The sequence below is a fragment of the Bicyclus anynana genome, chromosome 22 (assembly GCF_947172395.1).
Source record: "Bicyclus anynana chromosome 22, ilBicAnyn1.1, whole genome shotgun sequence".
Lineage (NCBI taxonomy): Eukaryota > Metazoa > Arthropoda > Insecta > Lepidoptera > Nymphalidae > Bicyclus > Bicyclus anynana.
The window spans coordinates 469,252-485,750 of NC_069104.1; the positions used below are offsets into that span (position 1 = coordinate 469,252).

At 34.8% G+C, this 16,499-nt stretch overlaps 1 protein-coding gene across 1 annotated transcript in view; it reads right to left on the reverse strand.

The window, feature by feature from the left end:
* Positions 1-3,690: 3,690 nt before the first annotated feature.
* Positions 3,691-16,499, reverse strand: part of LOC112043835 (homeobox protein 10) — a 75,783-nt gene continuing 62,974 nt past the window's right edge. Inside the window, exon 4 of the mRNA XM_024079453.2 lies at positions 3,691-7,508. Coding sequence (XP_023935221.2) covers positions 7,092-7,508 — 417 coding nt within the window. The 3' untranslated portion in view covers positions 3,691-7,091. The remainder of the gene's footprint in view (positions 7,509-16,499) is intronic.

Sequence of the window (16,499 nt, forward strand, 5' to 3'; positions counted from 1 at the left end):
GAGGAGGAGTTATTCCTGCCGTCAAGAAGCAGTGTTGTGACTTGTCTGGAGGGCCTGGTTGGTGACACATGAGGCTCAACACCTTCGCCTCAGGTTGATGGACACAGGGCAGCACTTTGTAGGACGTATTCCTCGCATGCCCTGTGGATTGTCACTCTGTGTATGTAATGGTATACTTACTATTCGGTGGACCACCCGCTTGGCTGGGATAAAGACACAAGTTTTACTGGACTAATATTAGTCCAGTAAAAACTTGCTTCGGTAGGATCTCTACTACACTTTTATAGACTACAAGCCCTTGAACAAAAATTACATGTGAAATAACCCAACGTGAATAACTCTTAGAAGGCTGTCACTATATCAGAAAATAACTCTGAGCCGTCATTTCTGAGCGGTAGTACGCGAGTGAATGGACATTTTCAGGTACAAATGATGAATTACGACTAATTATAATTGTACGGCTTTGTTATAGTGTTAAAGATGATTAAAAATAAACAACGGCATAGTGTTCAGAGTTATTTTCTGATACAGTAAGCCTTCTAAGCGTTATTCACGTTAGTTCATTTTACAGATAATTTTTGTTCAAGGGCTTGTAGTCTGTTATTTTTTTTAAATTTACCAAAATCGCATATGTGTGCAAAACTTCTAAGGTGTTTGTTTTACGAACGCGGGACAAATTGACGCGTCAAAGCGTTTGTCTCTCTCCAACGAGCCTATTTCGTATCTCCCATCTCGTTCCAACTAAATAACGAACAACAAACATAATCCACGAATAATGGCGAGCGCTGCCGATCCCCGGATTATTTCGAATCATTTGTTGGTGAGATTTGTTCAAATTGTTCAAATGTTGTTCAAATTGCCGTAACTGATGTCTCGAGAATTGAATTTATTCATTTGTTAGAACCGTGATAGCCCAGTGGCTCAGAATACAGAAAAACACTTTCTGTATTCTGTGCCCAGTGGATATGACCTTTGCCTCCGATTCCGAAAGATTCGGAATATATACGATACGATACGGCAATGTACCTCCATCTTTTTTTAGATATTTGAGATATTTATTTACTTAGCATCCATGCACTAACAAACTAATACATAAGCTTAGCATGCATGATACATGGGGCCCTGTCAGGGCATTGCTAAAAATAATAATGTTACATGCTATATGAGATAAAGACAAAATTAAAATAAGATAAAAATGAAGTAGAAACTTGAGCGGAACATTTATAGAATTAAATTAGAATGTTCAAGATTTTAAATAATATAAATGTCAGGTATAGTAATGTCATAATAGTAGATTAATTAACGCTAATAAAATTAAATAAACATATCCACTCAATTACAATTGTCAAAATAATGGGATAAATGAGCAATGTCCAAGTTTTAAAATAAAATAATGTCCAAGTTTTAAAATAAAATATCAATAAATTTTTAGTTATTTATAAATTGATAGTTTCAAAATTTGTAGGCTGTCGTGCTCTTGAGGTCTTGGATAAATATAGTCAGGTTTTAAATTGTAAAAACTCATCTAATTTATAGAAACAGTTATTTATAAGCCATTTCTTAAGTTTCTGCTTAAATGTCTTATCATTATTTTCCTCTGTGATATATTTCGGGATTTTATTATAAATTTTTATCGATCGGTGTAATGGTCCACTGTTCGACATTTTAAGTTTATAGTTAGGGTATATCATTTTACTTTTCAGTTGTGTGCATTTTAGAAATTAAATATCACGTGTCTCAAACAGTGAAGGATAACATCGTGAGGAAACCTGCATACCTGATAATTCTTAATTCTCTGGGTATATGTGAAGTCTGCCAATCGTGGTGCGCCAGCGTGGTGGACTGCTAGCCTAACCCATCTCATCGGGCGATGTAGACGTTCATCATGGCAGAGATTCTAGATGACATCACCATGCTCGAAAACCGCAGCAGAGTTTCTCAACAGGTGGGCCTGAAAATGAGCCTCATTCAAAAAAACTTCACTATATCTTTTCGACCGAAATTCCTCAGTGCCTGAAGACTGAAGAAAATGTCTCTGAACAGTGCGTGTTGCCAGTGACGACCTACTTATGATTCCGAGACTTGTCGCTGTGGGCCTCATAAGAAGGCTCAGAGTCACACAGCAGGCGATGGAACGAGCTATGCTTGGAGTATCTCTGTGTAATCGAATCAAAAATTAGGAGATTCGCAGAACAGTGACGGACATAGCTCAACGAAGCTTTTAAGCTTTTTTTCTAGCTTTTTTTTGTTTGTATTTATTAATTATGTTTATCCTATGACATTGTAAAGATTATTATTATATTATTAATTATTATTATTTGACATAAGTACTCGTACCTGCACAGATTGTAATTTTTTACTTGTTCTAATTTTTATTTTTTGATTAATCATCTGCTATTGAATTCATTTTTTTTTCTATATTTTGTTAATAGTATTTGTAATGTAAACTGTTGTATGCCAGAAATGGCTGAATACATTAGAATGTATGTGTTCTCAGCAATAAATAAATAAATAAAATAAATAAACGAGCCGCAAAGCTGAAACAGCCGATGGACGTTGGGATCCCAAGGTGCAATGGCGACCCCGCACTAGAAAGAGCAATGTTGGTCTACTCTCCAGGTGGACTGACGACATCAAGCGATTCGCAGGGATTCGCCGGTTTCAGGCGGCTCAGGATCGTGATGATTGGAAATCCCTACAAAAGGCCTGCAGTGGACGTCCATCGGCTGATCGGATAATGATGATAATGTGTCTATAGATAAATAGCCACAACACCAAAAAAGCTATTCGGTTCCATGCTGACTCGTAATTTGAAAGAGGTTGATTTAGTTCATCCAACCTAGATATCCGGCAAAAGTACCTTTAAGTTATTTCTGTACCTTTAAGTTAACTGAAATTTCTTTCAGTTTTTTTTTTTACCTTAAAATCTGTAAAACATAAATTGCATATTACTAGTGGCGACATCTAGCTTTTCGACAAAGTACTGACACATAACTTGTGGTAAGGTGTATCATAAGCTTTGTAGTTTAATGAAGAATGCATAGATGGCGCGCAACCAAACGTGTCAAATTAATGTTTTATTTATTCAATAGATGGCGTTGCATTAAAATAAAATTCATAGTCCTTGAAAATAGTTTCAAATTAATTTCATGTTTCAGGACTACGATAGAAAGAAAATAAATCTGATTTTTTTTTTCGTTTAAGTAAATTCTCTTGGCCAGAAAGATATTTAATACAGCAGTTAAGTAGTTAAATTAACCTGCCTATTTCCCCCAATGAGAGAGTCAAGTTATTTGATCCAATGATTTTTGGCTACGAGTTACGAGCCACGGCTCGTAATATATGTGGTAATAATGTTTGACTAATTTTATCGATCATTTACAGGTGATAGTGATAATAAACGGGCCGGGACTGACGAATTCGGGAGCTCTCCGAGGCACAGGGGTGTGTAAGGTGTGTTATCACCAATTTCCCAACTCTTGGGTGAAAATTTCTTAGAATATGAAAAAGGAAGATAAGCTCAGTATTTCATAGCTCGACCCAGAACTCGAATCCAGGGCTTTATGATCCAAAACCCTATGGGCTTACCACTGGGCCAACTAGGCTGTTGTTTAATAATTAATAAATAAATAATTAACTGTGTTCAACATCAATCAAAGCAGTACACAAATAAAACACAGAAAATATGAAAAACTATTGTATTTTTCAATCCGTTTTCTCTAACACTAAGCTACAATCTTAATCACTCTCCGAAATCTCCTACTTTCAGCAGTTCAATAAATAATTTACAATTTTTGTCTTATTTCTATAGGAAGCAAAATTATTCTTATTTGATATAGTCGTCACCTTACTGCAGCTTTTGGCCACACCAGACTAAAGACTGTCGTGCGACAAAAATGTCTTAATGTGACTTTTAAAAAAAAATCTTAATGCGAATATTTTTTTTTTAAATATAAATAACACTGATTTGTATACTTTAAAGAACTAATCGGAAGTATGCAAGACAAATAATATTTTCTTAAACCATTCCACAAACTTATAAAGTACCTATACAAATGCAATGTGTAGGTTGAATATGTTGAATTCGGGCGAGCTTAGATAGCGAAGGATATCGATGCTCACCATCATATTATAAGACATTTTATGTACATTTTAATAGCTAAAAGAAATGAAGTTTACATTACATAAAACAATGTAAAAGGTTCCTGAAGTGACGAAGGGCCTCGTATGGTTTTCGAAACGACGTTGTATCACATGATTTTAGCCGTTTTTTTTAATTAATTAATATTATTTAAAGATGAGTATTTTGTCGCGCCACATTATGGATTCTTACATTCAAAAGTCGTCTTCTAGCAGTAAGGTAACGTTTACTCTATTGATATTGTTTTTGTATGAAGATCAGACATATGAAATATTTATAATTGGTAGACCAATTAGCACAAAAACGTTACAATTATGAACATATGTATCTAATAATACTTTAAATAAAAGCTAAATACAATGCCGTTTTTTAACTGGGATCTACATTAGTCAGGAAACTTTAACGCTTTTGTTGTAAAAACAAAATTTGCACTAATGCGACAAAACAGTGCAGTATGAGTTATAGCCACATACTCTAATAGAGGAGTTTATTTTTTGTGCTAATTGGATGACAGACCAAATTAATTAATAAATAAAATGATACACAATTCGAGTAAATAATTAAAGAAAGTTGTGCTTAAACAATGTTCGTAAAATCACTAACAAAATAAAACAACGCATTAATTCACTATGACATTATATTGGACTATAAATCCTTATATTTAAAGATATGTCACAATTGACATGGCTTATTAGGTACGATAATGGCATAGAAAATCAAAGCGCTAATGTTACAACTAAACTATATACAAAGTAAAAAATATTATTACTATTGAAGTCAACACAGACTGACGTTATAATAAAATTATTATATATTATTATATACATTGCTGTCGAAGTTATTTTAAATCACACAAAAATATCGTAACATCTACTAGCAGAGCTACCAATGAGAGAGATACGAAAGCCTAAAGTTATATAGAGGCTATAGTTTATATAACCCTTATACAGCTCTATGAGTCTCTTTGTGCTAGTACAGCTTTATTGGCTCCTATGGCAATAAAAATATTAAAAAAATCTGCTAGTTTCACACATAAAAATAGTATTGCACAAAAATGAAGCTTTTTAATTTGACAAACTAAAAAGCAACGTAAATATTATAGACTTATCTGTTTAATGAGTGTATTGTATGATCTTAATATACTATTCTGAATCTGAAAATACTATTACGTTGGTATTTTAGTTATTTGTCTGAGTCTTAACGACAAATATAATGTCTAATTATTATTTACTTATTATAACAGTATGTTGAAAGGACTTTGCAACTTTAAATGAGAAGAGCCTGCGTATAGCTTTGGCACTATGTAAGAAAAACATAGAGAAGGTATCTTAGCTGGGAATCTTCGTACTTATATTATTTTTGAAGATCAACTTAAAAATATATACAGAAGGTACATAAACTGGTAATATTTGCACACTATTGAAGGTTATGTTGTATAACATAATAAAAAAAGATTTAATTTATTTCTCATAAGTTGGCGCCACTTCTTACCCAACATAAGAGTAAGCCTTTTGATGACCACGCTGGGTCAAATAATCGATTTCCAAAATACTGCCGTACTATGTACCTGTAGGTATACATATATTATTATTAGTAAAAAATAAGCAGTTATAGTAATTAATTCTTCAAGACAAATTGTCGCATGTTTGCTGTGGCATATTGAGTTGTAAGTATCTTGATTATTTTTATCTGGTAATTTTTTTAACCTACTTTTTTGGGTTTGTGTATATAAATGTACGCAAGAAATAGTTCTTTCGTTTCATAGACCGGTACGGGTACAAATATCTACTAGGGAAAAATAGCATACATATATAGATACTCAGTATATTTCTTTTCTCATCAATGAAATCCTCAAAAAAAAGGTTTAGTTTGTCAAGGTAAATTATTTCAAAACCTAGTTTTGTGTTCGACTATCTTTTGCCTTTGAGTTTTTATCTTTGGGTAACTAATGAATATTCATTGGTTACCCATAGATTACTTTAATCTATCTAAGAAGAAAAAAAGTATATTATACTCGTATACATCTCATGTAGTTTTACATTTTAGTAGGTATTAAAATGAATCAATTTATAAACAAAGTGCATAATGAAAATTATGATAATATGCAAAAGTATTTATACAATTGTGTAGTTTAATTGAGTTCTTTTAAAGCTCTATGTCCACCGCCGACAATTATTTTTCATTGTAGGCCAACAGTAGCTTGTACTAAGCAAAGATGCAAAAAATAAACCTAAAGGATATTCCATGCCAAGGTATTAATTGCAAAGGGAAACTTCGTTTTTTCCGGAACTTTGTTAGGCGGTTGACACACAGCTTTACAGTAACATTTGCAATCACACTCACGCTTACAAAAGTAACCTATCAGAGATCGTTCCAGGGGGCGTAACATGTATTCCATATTTGTAGTTATGATCTATCATCAGAGTTGTGGAGGTCATAGCTCGTCATTGCCACTCGGCAACCGACTTGCTTCCTTCGTGATAGCTTGCGAGCGAGTTGATCCGTATAAATTCATAGAGCAGTACAACGCTCGAGACGAAGCGGTGCAAGTTTAGTGTAAGGTTATGGGCTAAATTGACTTTTTACTTTTTTTGAAGAGAAAAAAAACGAAAAAGCCTAAATTTATAGTTAGTCTATACAACGGGCAAATTATATTATATTAAACTAAGAGGTCGCTTATGACTCCGTTCGCTTGTACTTTTGTTTTCACAACTCAGGAACCGTGGATTTTTTCGATGTAAAAAGTAGCATTTGTTTAATTCAGGGTCTAAATCTAAAGCTAAAGGGTCTATTCCTCAGCCAAATCAGTCCTACAGTTGCGGTGTAATGTGAAGGTGTAATAATCTTTCACTTTCGCCTTTTGTTAAAAACCTTTGCTATCTCTTTTAAAAAATACACGCCAGGCCCCCAGACCATCGTACAATATAATTAACAAAAAATAAGTTAAATTTTACATTTCCACCTCTCTGGAGTCATACTTCTCTTTCACCTCTTCGGGAGTGAAACTCTTCACCGACACAGCTTCCGAGAGATCTGTACTCGATAGTTTATTCGTTATCTTCGTAATCGATATCCTACTTTCTATATCATTCGAGTCGCATATCGATTCTAGAACGACCCCCTTCTCTACTTTCCTAGGTTTTGGTATCTGTGGTAGGGGCACTTTTTGTGGAGTGTTTCTTAATTTTTCACTAAGTATTTTATTGCACGTTTTCTTGGACATGTCCAGGGCCAGCGGGTCTTGTACTTCCTCAGTCTTCTCTTCTGCGTTTGGCTTGTTTTGCTGTTTTATTTCTGCTACTTCTGCGTTTGATAAATTGTCCTTCTTCTTCCATTTTGTTCTTCTGTTTTGGAACCATATTTTTACCTGGAATATAGAAATTTTACTGTTAGAAATAGGTTTATAAACATTACTTTATACTTATTCAAATTAAAATAATGAACATCAAACGCATGAATTATGTAGGCTAGTAATACCGAATGTGTTTTGTTATAATTTTGTAAAACATAAAACCTTAATTAGTAATACCGACAAACATTTGTATGTATGTCAACAATATGTGTATTTCAATGTATCAATGTACGAATGATCGATTCCTATAGTGACTAGTGATGTCCAACAAAACCAAATTAAATTCTATCGATGGAAAGCTTGCCTTATAAAAGTAGTGATTATTTACTGTTGTTATTTTTTTGTATACAACATAACAGCATTATGTTGCATGAAAATTTGCTGTTTTAGGGTGATATGTTTGGCTCTGTAACGATCACTGTCTAATATTCATGATAATGACCGGACCGGGAGGTTGAATATACTCATCGACCGCACGGAGGTGTTCTTTACTTGATTAAGCTTATCACAAAATTAAAATTAAAAGTATCGTTATTCTTTTTTGGAATAAAATTACATTCTGACATATGTATTTAGAATATATTTTAATTTATAAAGATATTTCGTGCAAGAACAAAATAATAACATAACATAATGAAAAAACCTAAACAGTTTTTCAGAATTTCTTGTACGACATTGTTTATCCTATTTCCAATTTTCTTTAATTAGTTTCATTCCGTTTTTTTTCCAATACTGCGTATATAACAGATGATCATCAATCATTTTCATCGATAACAATTAATGTCCATCACTATAACGCACCGATACAATTAGCGCGGCTTTGACATGTTGCACACAACCATTGTATCTCCCCTCCCGCTTCCTCCCCGCACAAACATGCGCCGTCTCGCTCTTACACAGCGCTAATGCGCAATCAATAATAATTATCTTCGTGTTTGCGACCAAGTGGATTGCATTGTGTTGTAATTTGAAGGTGTATTGAGTGTGACCATGCAATTGTGTTATGCGAGACAGTCCTGTCATATTTAGTAATGTAAGAGTATTTTTGTGTAAAGTAATGCTTTTTAACCATAATTATATTGGTTATTTTTTTGCATTATTGAAAGTAGCAATGACGTAAACTAAACATAAAGAAATGTATTGTGCTCAGAATAATTACACATTCCAAACACACTTGATAACTTCAGTCTGTAAAGAAAGCCGCAATAATGTCTGCTACACTAGCTTTGATATTGAATTAAAAATGCAGATACATCTACCTGATTGTATGAAAAAAATATATTTGAGGTTTTAATTCATTTAAACTTGAACTTTTAAAGCCACATCAATTTGAGAAAATATTATCATTTCGTTCGTTCGTTTTCACCCCCATTTGTTAGCCGAGATTCATTTTTGATGTAAAACATTTTTTGCGCTAATAATTACAAAATAATATACATTTGCCAGGTATATATGGTTCAAGTTTTTGTCAATTTTTATTTAGCGTTAGTGTTACCCATAAAAGTAATTCAGAAACAAATACCGACTACCTACTGGCGTTATATCTAAATGAAATTAGTTTTTAGAGCGTCTTGTAAGGTAATTTCCACATTCACGTTTTGAATGCTAAAACAAGTTTGAAAATACGTAAAAATGTATGTTGTACGCGGACAGTCCTTTATAACACAAAAACTAGTCCCCCCTACCGCTGTAGCCTCTGACCGCAGCAGGTCACATGTCACATGTTAGCGGATTAATTTGCGAGCCAATTACCCGGAAGTGCGCCATCATGCGTCACGGCGCGTCACTATCTGTCACCGGAAGTAGATGTATTTATTTATTTATTAGGTCATAAGAAAAGATCATCAACATACACTCCCGACTTCAATGCTTCCTATAGAGATAGATGCCCTAAAATGGCCTTTACAATTTGGACAATAACAAAACAATAGACAACGTTTCTTCTGTAACAACCAATATTTGCACAGTATCTTCGTTGGCGAAAACGATTTTCTTGATTTATTAAGTCATCCGTACTCGGATTCTAACTGCGGTCACGGGGATGTCAGGACTAAAGACTCATATACTCAGCTCATCAACTCCATCCGCGTGGAATTCAGTTTTTCACAAATCCCGTAGGAAAAATTGATTTTTCCGGGATTAAAAGTAATTCATGGTATTATTTATCTTCCTTTAAAATTTCAGCCAATTCGGTTCAAAAGTTGCGTCGATAAAGAGTAACAAACATCCATACGAACTTTCGCGTTTACGAGTACAAAATTAGTAAGATCAAACCTTTTAATCCGGATAATAACTATACTAATCACAAAAATATACTGTAGCGGCATTAGGATTTGGTGTACTCCCAACGTCGCTTCAAACTAATTAATTTCCAATCATTAGATATGCAAGAATATCTCAAGCGTCTGCCTCAACGTTATCCGAACACGATGGATGGGTCAGCTACACTAAATATTAGCTCACAGGCATGGGAAATAGATGGATATCGATAAGTCAAAGTCAAAATTCATTTATTTCAATTACAGTTTAGACTTAGATTACAAGCACTTGTGTAATGTCATAAAATATAAATATCGTCATTTTTAATATGATTTAATATCAGATAAAAAAATACGCTCAAAAATAATCTACTTGTAAATATGTTTTCTGTGGCGTAACTAACAAAACAACAACAAACTACGCTGTTTACCAGTACCTATTTAGTCCTACTTGTTTATAGATCTTTCTTATAAAACCTCCGTAACAGCTGTGTTAATTATAATAATAAACGCTTCTAATTATATCTTTACCTTATAGGTACCTAAATATGTTTTTAAAACTTAATATGAATTATTAATAGTTATATTAATTGTTTTGGTATATTTTTATTCTGTATATCTTGTATTAAAACAACGAGACATCTATCAACATACAACATCTTGCGGCTGTGTGAAATGCTTTTCAAATACTTATCTATGATCAAATCATGCGACAGTTTGGTTCACAAAATAATAATTAATAATTCTAAATCAAAATTATTTTAATAATAGTTTACTTAAGATAATGTAATGAATACTTAAGATAGTTTAATTCAAATTCACTTATTTCACGTTACGATAGTGTCTACAAGCATTTTTGAAACCTCAAGTTTGTTGAATTTCTACTAAAGATTCGGAAGGCAGTTTAATCTTTACGAAATAGTTTTAGTTAAGTCACAAATAAACATTCGTCTGAAAAATCGTCACATCGATGAAAGCTTATCGATATAAAATGTCCCATCACTAAGCTTATCTCCATTCCGATCGGAGTCGATGACTAAAGGCTCGTTAATCTAACAATTATTCATTGAAGACCGACTTGGCGTCAAGAGGGCCCAATCGATGTAGCCCGTCCTTGTCTCTCGCACGCTAATCCTTGCAGAGTGACAGGGAGCGATTGTTGAGACTTGTTACAATAAAGGTGGTTAAATCTTCATTGTTTAGTTTTCTTTTATGTCGGGATATAAAGGTGTTACTTTTTGGCTGACATAAAAATTATTGGATTATATAGAAAGGCTCAAGAGCTAAGAAATTGAGTGTTTTCTTATTAAGACTAGCTTAAGCCCGCGGTTTGGCTTGCTGTTATACAGTTCTTGATAATCTTTATGTATAGTGGACGGCCTTCTGAAATTATTTTTCTATTCCTTGGGAATACTATTTTTATTCGAAGGTTTCCCTTTGTTTTACTATATATCTACCTTTGACGTGTATGCTGAACTTCATAGTGATCAGAATGTCTTACTGTTATATACCACCATACCAACATATACTTAAAGTGTTTTTCAGATAGCATGAGTACGGTGACAGTTGCCTTATGACGTTCATAATATGTACTATTATCGTGAATCGCGGCAAACTTTCAAGTGTGAAACGAACTGTCATAATAGAACAAAGGGAAACCTTCGAAAAAAATAGTATTCCGTATAAGGTAACAAACTTTGGTGTTATAGGCACCTAAGTAATATATGAATCACAAGATGATTAAATGATTTACGTTAATGTATATAGGCAAAAATAAACTTATGTGTCTGTAATTTATTGAAAACCTAACCTCTATAGGTCGGAACATAAAGACAAAAATAACTATAAGTACCCACTTTGTAGGTTGAGAAAACGGAAGCTAGAAGGTCATTCCATAACTTCACAATAGAGCCGAAACGTTTCATACCTGATTCGCATTACTGTGTCTGTGATATTATTCGAATAAGCCGAACAATATCAATTGACCGAACCGTCAAAACACAAAATATCGTATAGTAATGCGAATATAATATTAGTGTACCAAAAATAATAGTTTGAACAGCGGTAAATCATCGATAATTTAAATTGGTATTCACATGTAATGCCTATTAACGGCGCGACTAATGAGCTGAAATAATGCTCTGCTGAATATAATGCGCCACCGCTCTATGGCTGCTGGATGTGACACGACACGACACACTATGTTTATTAAACTAGCCACCAACGGTCCGTTATGGTCACGTGCCTGCAGCACTGCTGGCATGACAGCTCGACTTGAAGCAACAATCGCGAACAACATACTATGACTTAGCACGGTAGAGAAGTCTATGTTTTTAGCCAAACTACAAACAAACTAGAGAAGTCTATGTTTTAACAAAAACTCATAATTATATATTCTGAATGATGATATTTTCTGAAGACTATAATATTCAATAAACAAAAATAAAAATAATTAGTCTACGTTAGTCCAGCGGTATTAATTACATATTCCTGCCATCTGAATCGATGGTAGTAGAATTATTCGTCACTACAAACGAATAGATCTGACGTTTTAAAAGTGCTTGTAAACTGAACCTATTCGAATAAATGCATTTTGAATTTGAGTAATATTTTACAAGCGTTTTGACCCGCGTAGTTCCCGATCCTGTTAAATTATAGCTTATGACACTCACAAATAACGTGGCTTCAAAGAATTTTCAAAAACGATTCAGTTGATTATTCGTACAATGCCACTTAATTTTACCTCTTTTTTATTAAAGATTGTTTTTCTGATTGTGTGAGTGCCAAAGCCTCCATAATGGGATAGCAGGGGTTTTGAGCGATCGCAGAAGCATCATCTGATTGGATCCGAAGGCTAAAGAAGAGAAAGGGAACAACTCTCTGAGTGCGTTTCCTGTGAGACTCGGGCCTCGGCTTAGAGAGCCGTTCTTTATAGATATTTTTTTTTGTTTTCTTCAGAAATTATCAGAAGTGGGATGAGTACAGTGTTGTCTCTTCCAGCGGCTGTATGTCGCGCGTTTGATCGCTGAAACGTTATTACGGGCGCAGTTAAACAGACGGATTACCCTCCGCACTCCGCACTCCGCACTCCGCAACAGAGCGAGTTATTATTCATATCTTGTTGAAAATATTCACTTTAATGAAGCTTAATGCGCAGATGTGATACTCTACTGTTCATGGATCCTACAGGGGTCGATGTCGAACAATTTTGATTTTATTGATACTTCTTTTATAATTACCTTTGTTATATATAGATGTAAGTAGGTAAGTGTCATAGCTAAGATATTCTTTAAATAAGCATAATAATGTGTTCGAAATTGGAGCTACATGTATAGTCTATTCTATATCTTTCTTTAACTCTCTGTTACCCTGGTACCTACTTTGACACTGTGCGCGTTTTTTTTTTGTAGAAATTAATATAAGGTCTCTCTGGCGATAGGCTTTGGCCGTCGGCTAGTTACCACCCTACCGGCAAAGACGTACCACCAAGCGACTTAGCATTCTGGCATTCTCGAGCGATGCCGCGTAGAAACCGTCAAAGTTATGGGTAGAATATAATTGTACCTCTTCATAGTTAGGCAAGGCAAGGACTAATTTGACATTAAATAAAAAAAAAATTGCGGGGTACATAAATGAGAAGGCCTTGATTTAGACAGCTGGTTTAGATTATGATTAGGCGGTGGTACTGCAAGTAAACACGGTTAACCGGTGACGTCACGCGGCGCGATCAAAGGCTTACCGTTCGACAAGCTATACGCGGCCGAGAGTTAATTACGATGACAATTATGTGTCGCCGCTGATTACATTGTGTAGCCTGCATGTATTAGCTGCTACAACATGTTACACGAGCTGCGAGGGTCAGACCTTTGGCATGTTACTCACAAATCACAGCAGAAATGCCTACCGAACCTGTACTTTTGTTATTAGTCCAGTGGTAAGCCTATATGGTTTCGGATCTCGAGTTGATGGGTTAGATTTTCGGGTGGGGTATGAAATAATCCTTATAATATTTCTATAGGAGCTTTTGTTTTTGCTGGAAGTTCTCAATCAGTCCAGGGTTTGTAAGTTGGTGGCGCCTCGAAACGCTCGTTAAACTGTCCTTCCCCGTCATTGATATCTGATTATGATCATTCATACCTTACATTAGCCATTACCATTCATTAGCCCACCAAACCGCTTCAGAACAGCGTGGTGTGTTCATCGCCTGTTAGCAGCTTGGCCCTGTAGAGGGTCGTTTAAGTAGGCTGATATTGCATGATTTACGAGTATAGTAGGTCTTTATAGTTATTAAATTATATGTAGGTACACTATGCCACATATTATAGGTTTTCTAGATTAAACTAAAATCTATACTAATATTATAAAGTTGAAGAGTTTGTTTGTCTACTCGAACGCGCTAATCTCAGGAACTACTGGTCGGATTTGAAAAATTCTTTCAGTGTTAGATGCCCATTTATCGAGCAAGGCTATAGGCTATATATTATCCCCGTATTCCTACGGGAACGGGAACCACGCGGGTGAAACCGCGCGGCGTCAGCTAATAAAACATATTAACCATAATGGTTTTTTGGATCAATGAAGAATTACAATATAAAATTCGCTTATCGCTTCAACTGTCGCTCTTGTGACGAGGTCATAGCCCAGCAATCAACTTTGACATATCTTGAACACTGCATTACATAATAATATATTATAAGCCGTGTCATTTAATATGAACATTAAGTGTTTTCAGATTCTTTGATTTGCAGAGTTCGAACAGTGCGTATTGCCAGTGATGACCTATGGTCCTATGGATCTAAGACTTGGTCGCTAACTATGGGCCTAATATGAGGGCTCAGAGTCATTTAGCGGGCGATGAAGCGAGCTATATATTTCTGCTTGATCGAGACAGCGACATAGCTCAGACTCGCAAAGCTGAAATGTATTGCATTTCAGCTTTGCGAGTCAGGGCACATAGTTGGAAGAGTAGTAATTATAATATAGTCGTGTGATTTAATCAATATATAAAATCTTTATGTCAGGTATTAAATTAGTAGCTTTAATTATTAAGATTGGACTGTGTTCATAAATTATCCGAAGAAAACCGAATTCCACGCGTACAAATTTACGATCGTCCAGCATAACATAACAAAACAGCACAGCATAACTTAACAAAGTAAAATTAAAAATTCTGATTAACCCCCACTCGTTTATAATTTTACTAGAATGATTTTGATCCAGAATAGCTTTAATTAGATAATGTTTGTTGTTCCAACCGCACTAACCAAATCGGTCTAACCGCTATGAGCTAATATACAAACATAAATATACACAAGTCAAAAATCGTTGGAGCTTTATAATATTTCAAATCAAATCAAGTTATTACAGGTAGGTATTATAGGTAGGAGACTTTGTCTAATGTACTTTTAAATATATTACAATACTCTCATAAAGGCCTATACTATAAAAGGTATACAGAAGACGGATCTTAGATTCATAACTCCAATGCGTGGTGGTGGGAGTACTAATAATGATTATGGTTGTAGTTATCGATATTACTTACATAAATAATATGCTAGTAGCATACGTCTACGGCTAGCTTGTGAAGAGTAAAAGACATTGTCGACCAATACCGGAGGAGTTGAAATATCGTCCCAACGCAACGAAAGAGATCTATATTTTCGATTGCACCACTATTTTGCGATATTTGCCTCTCTTTTTTCTATTATCTCGTCTCCAGGTATGTTGTGGTGCGGTCTCAACCCTCAGTGATCTTTTCGCATGGCACGAGTTATATTCAATACACAATAATCGCAGTAATACAGTAGAGCAAGTAATTACATCCGCGGTGTATTAGCGTCAGATCAATGGATTACGGGCTGACACGAGCGCCTTAAGAGGCTTAGCAGCAGCTTCATATTATTGTGATTATGTTAACTAACGCTGGACTGGCTGAGTGGTTTGACAGGTGGGAGGCTTCGGCCGTGGCTAGTACCATCAAGTGATTAAGCGTTCCGGTACGATGTCGTGTAGACACCGAAAGGGGTGTGAATTTTAAATCTTACGTCTAACAAGTTAGTCCACTTTCATCTTAGACTGCATCATCACTTACCAGTAGGTGAGATTGTAGTAAAGCGCTAACTTATAAAGAAAAAAAATGATTAGTGGTAGAGCTTTTTGGGACTGAGATTGTCCGAGGAAGTACTAGCATATTGCTTCCAATCTGAAGGCTGTGCTTTCAGTTGAAGTTACAGCTTCATGAAGCTAGGCTGCAAAACCCAAAGATTCTCATACACGGACGTAAGCCCGGGATATGTAAACACAACCAGCGACACAAAAAAAGAAAAAAATATATATAATTTCACCTGTACATTCCATCAAGTGTGTAGGTAACAGTAATAACAAGCACTTTAAATGTAAGTACTTTATAAATTAGATGTGTGACACTTCTAATTGGATGATAATAACAAAATGAAGTGCGAATTGGTTTTTGGAAAGACAAAAAAATTACAGAATATTCTCAATGTTCAATGCAAGTTCAAACATATCGTAAGCCGACGAACTTGTATGAAAGGATTAATGAAAAATGTAGAAAAAAAAATATATAAGGGTCTTAGCAAATGAAAGGACGTGTTTTCTGCCCCTACAGGATTGAGACATGATCTATGTTTATTTGTAAAATGGACTGAAAGTACAGATATTGTATTTGTTTGACCCCTCACATTAGGTACAGTGTATTTAACATAGCGTATACCTACAATGTAACGAG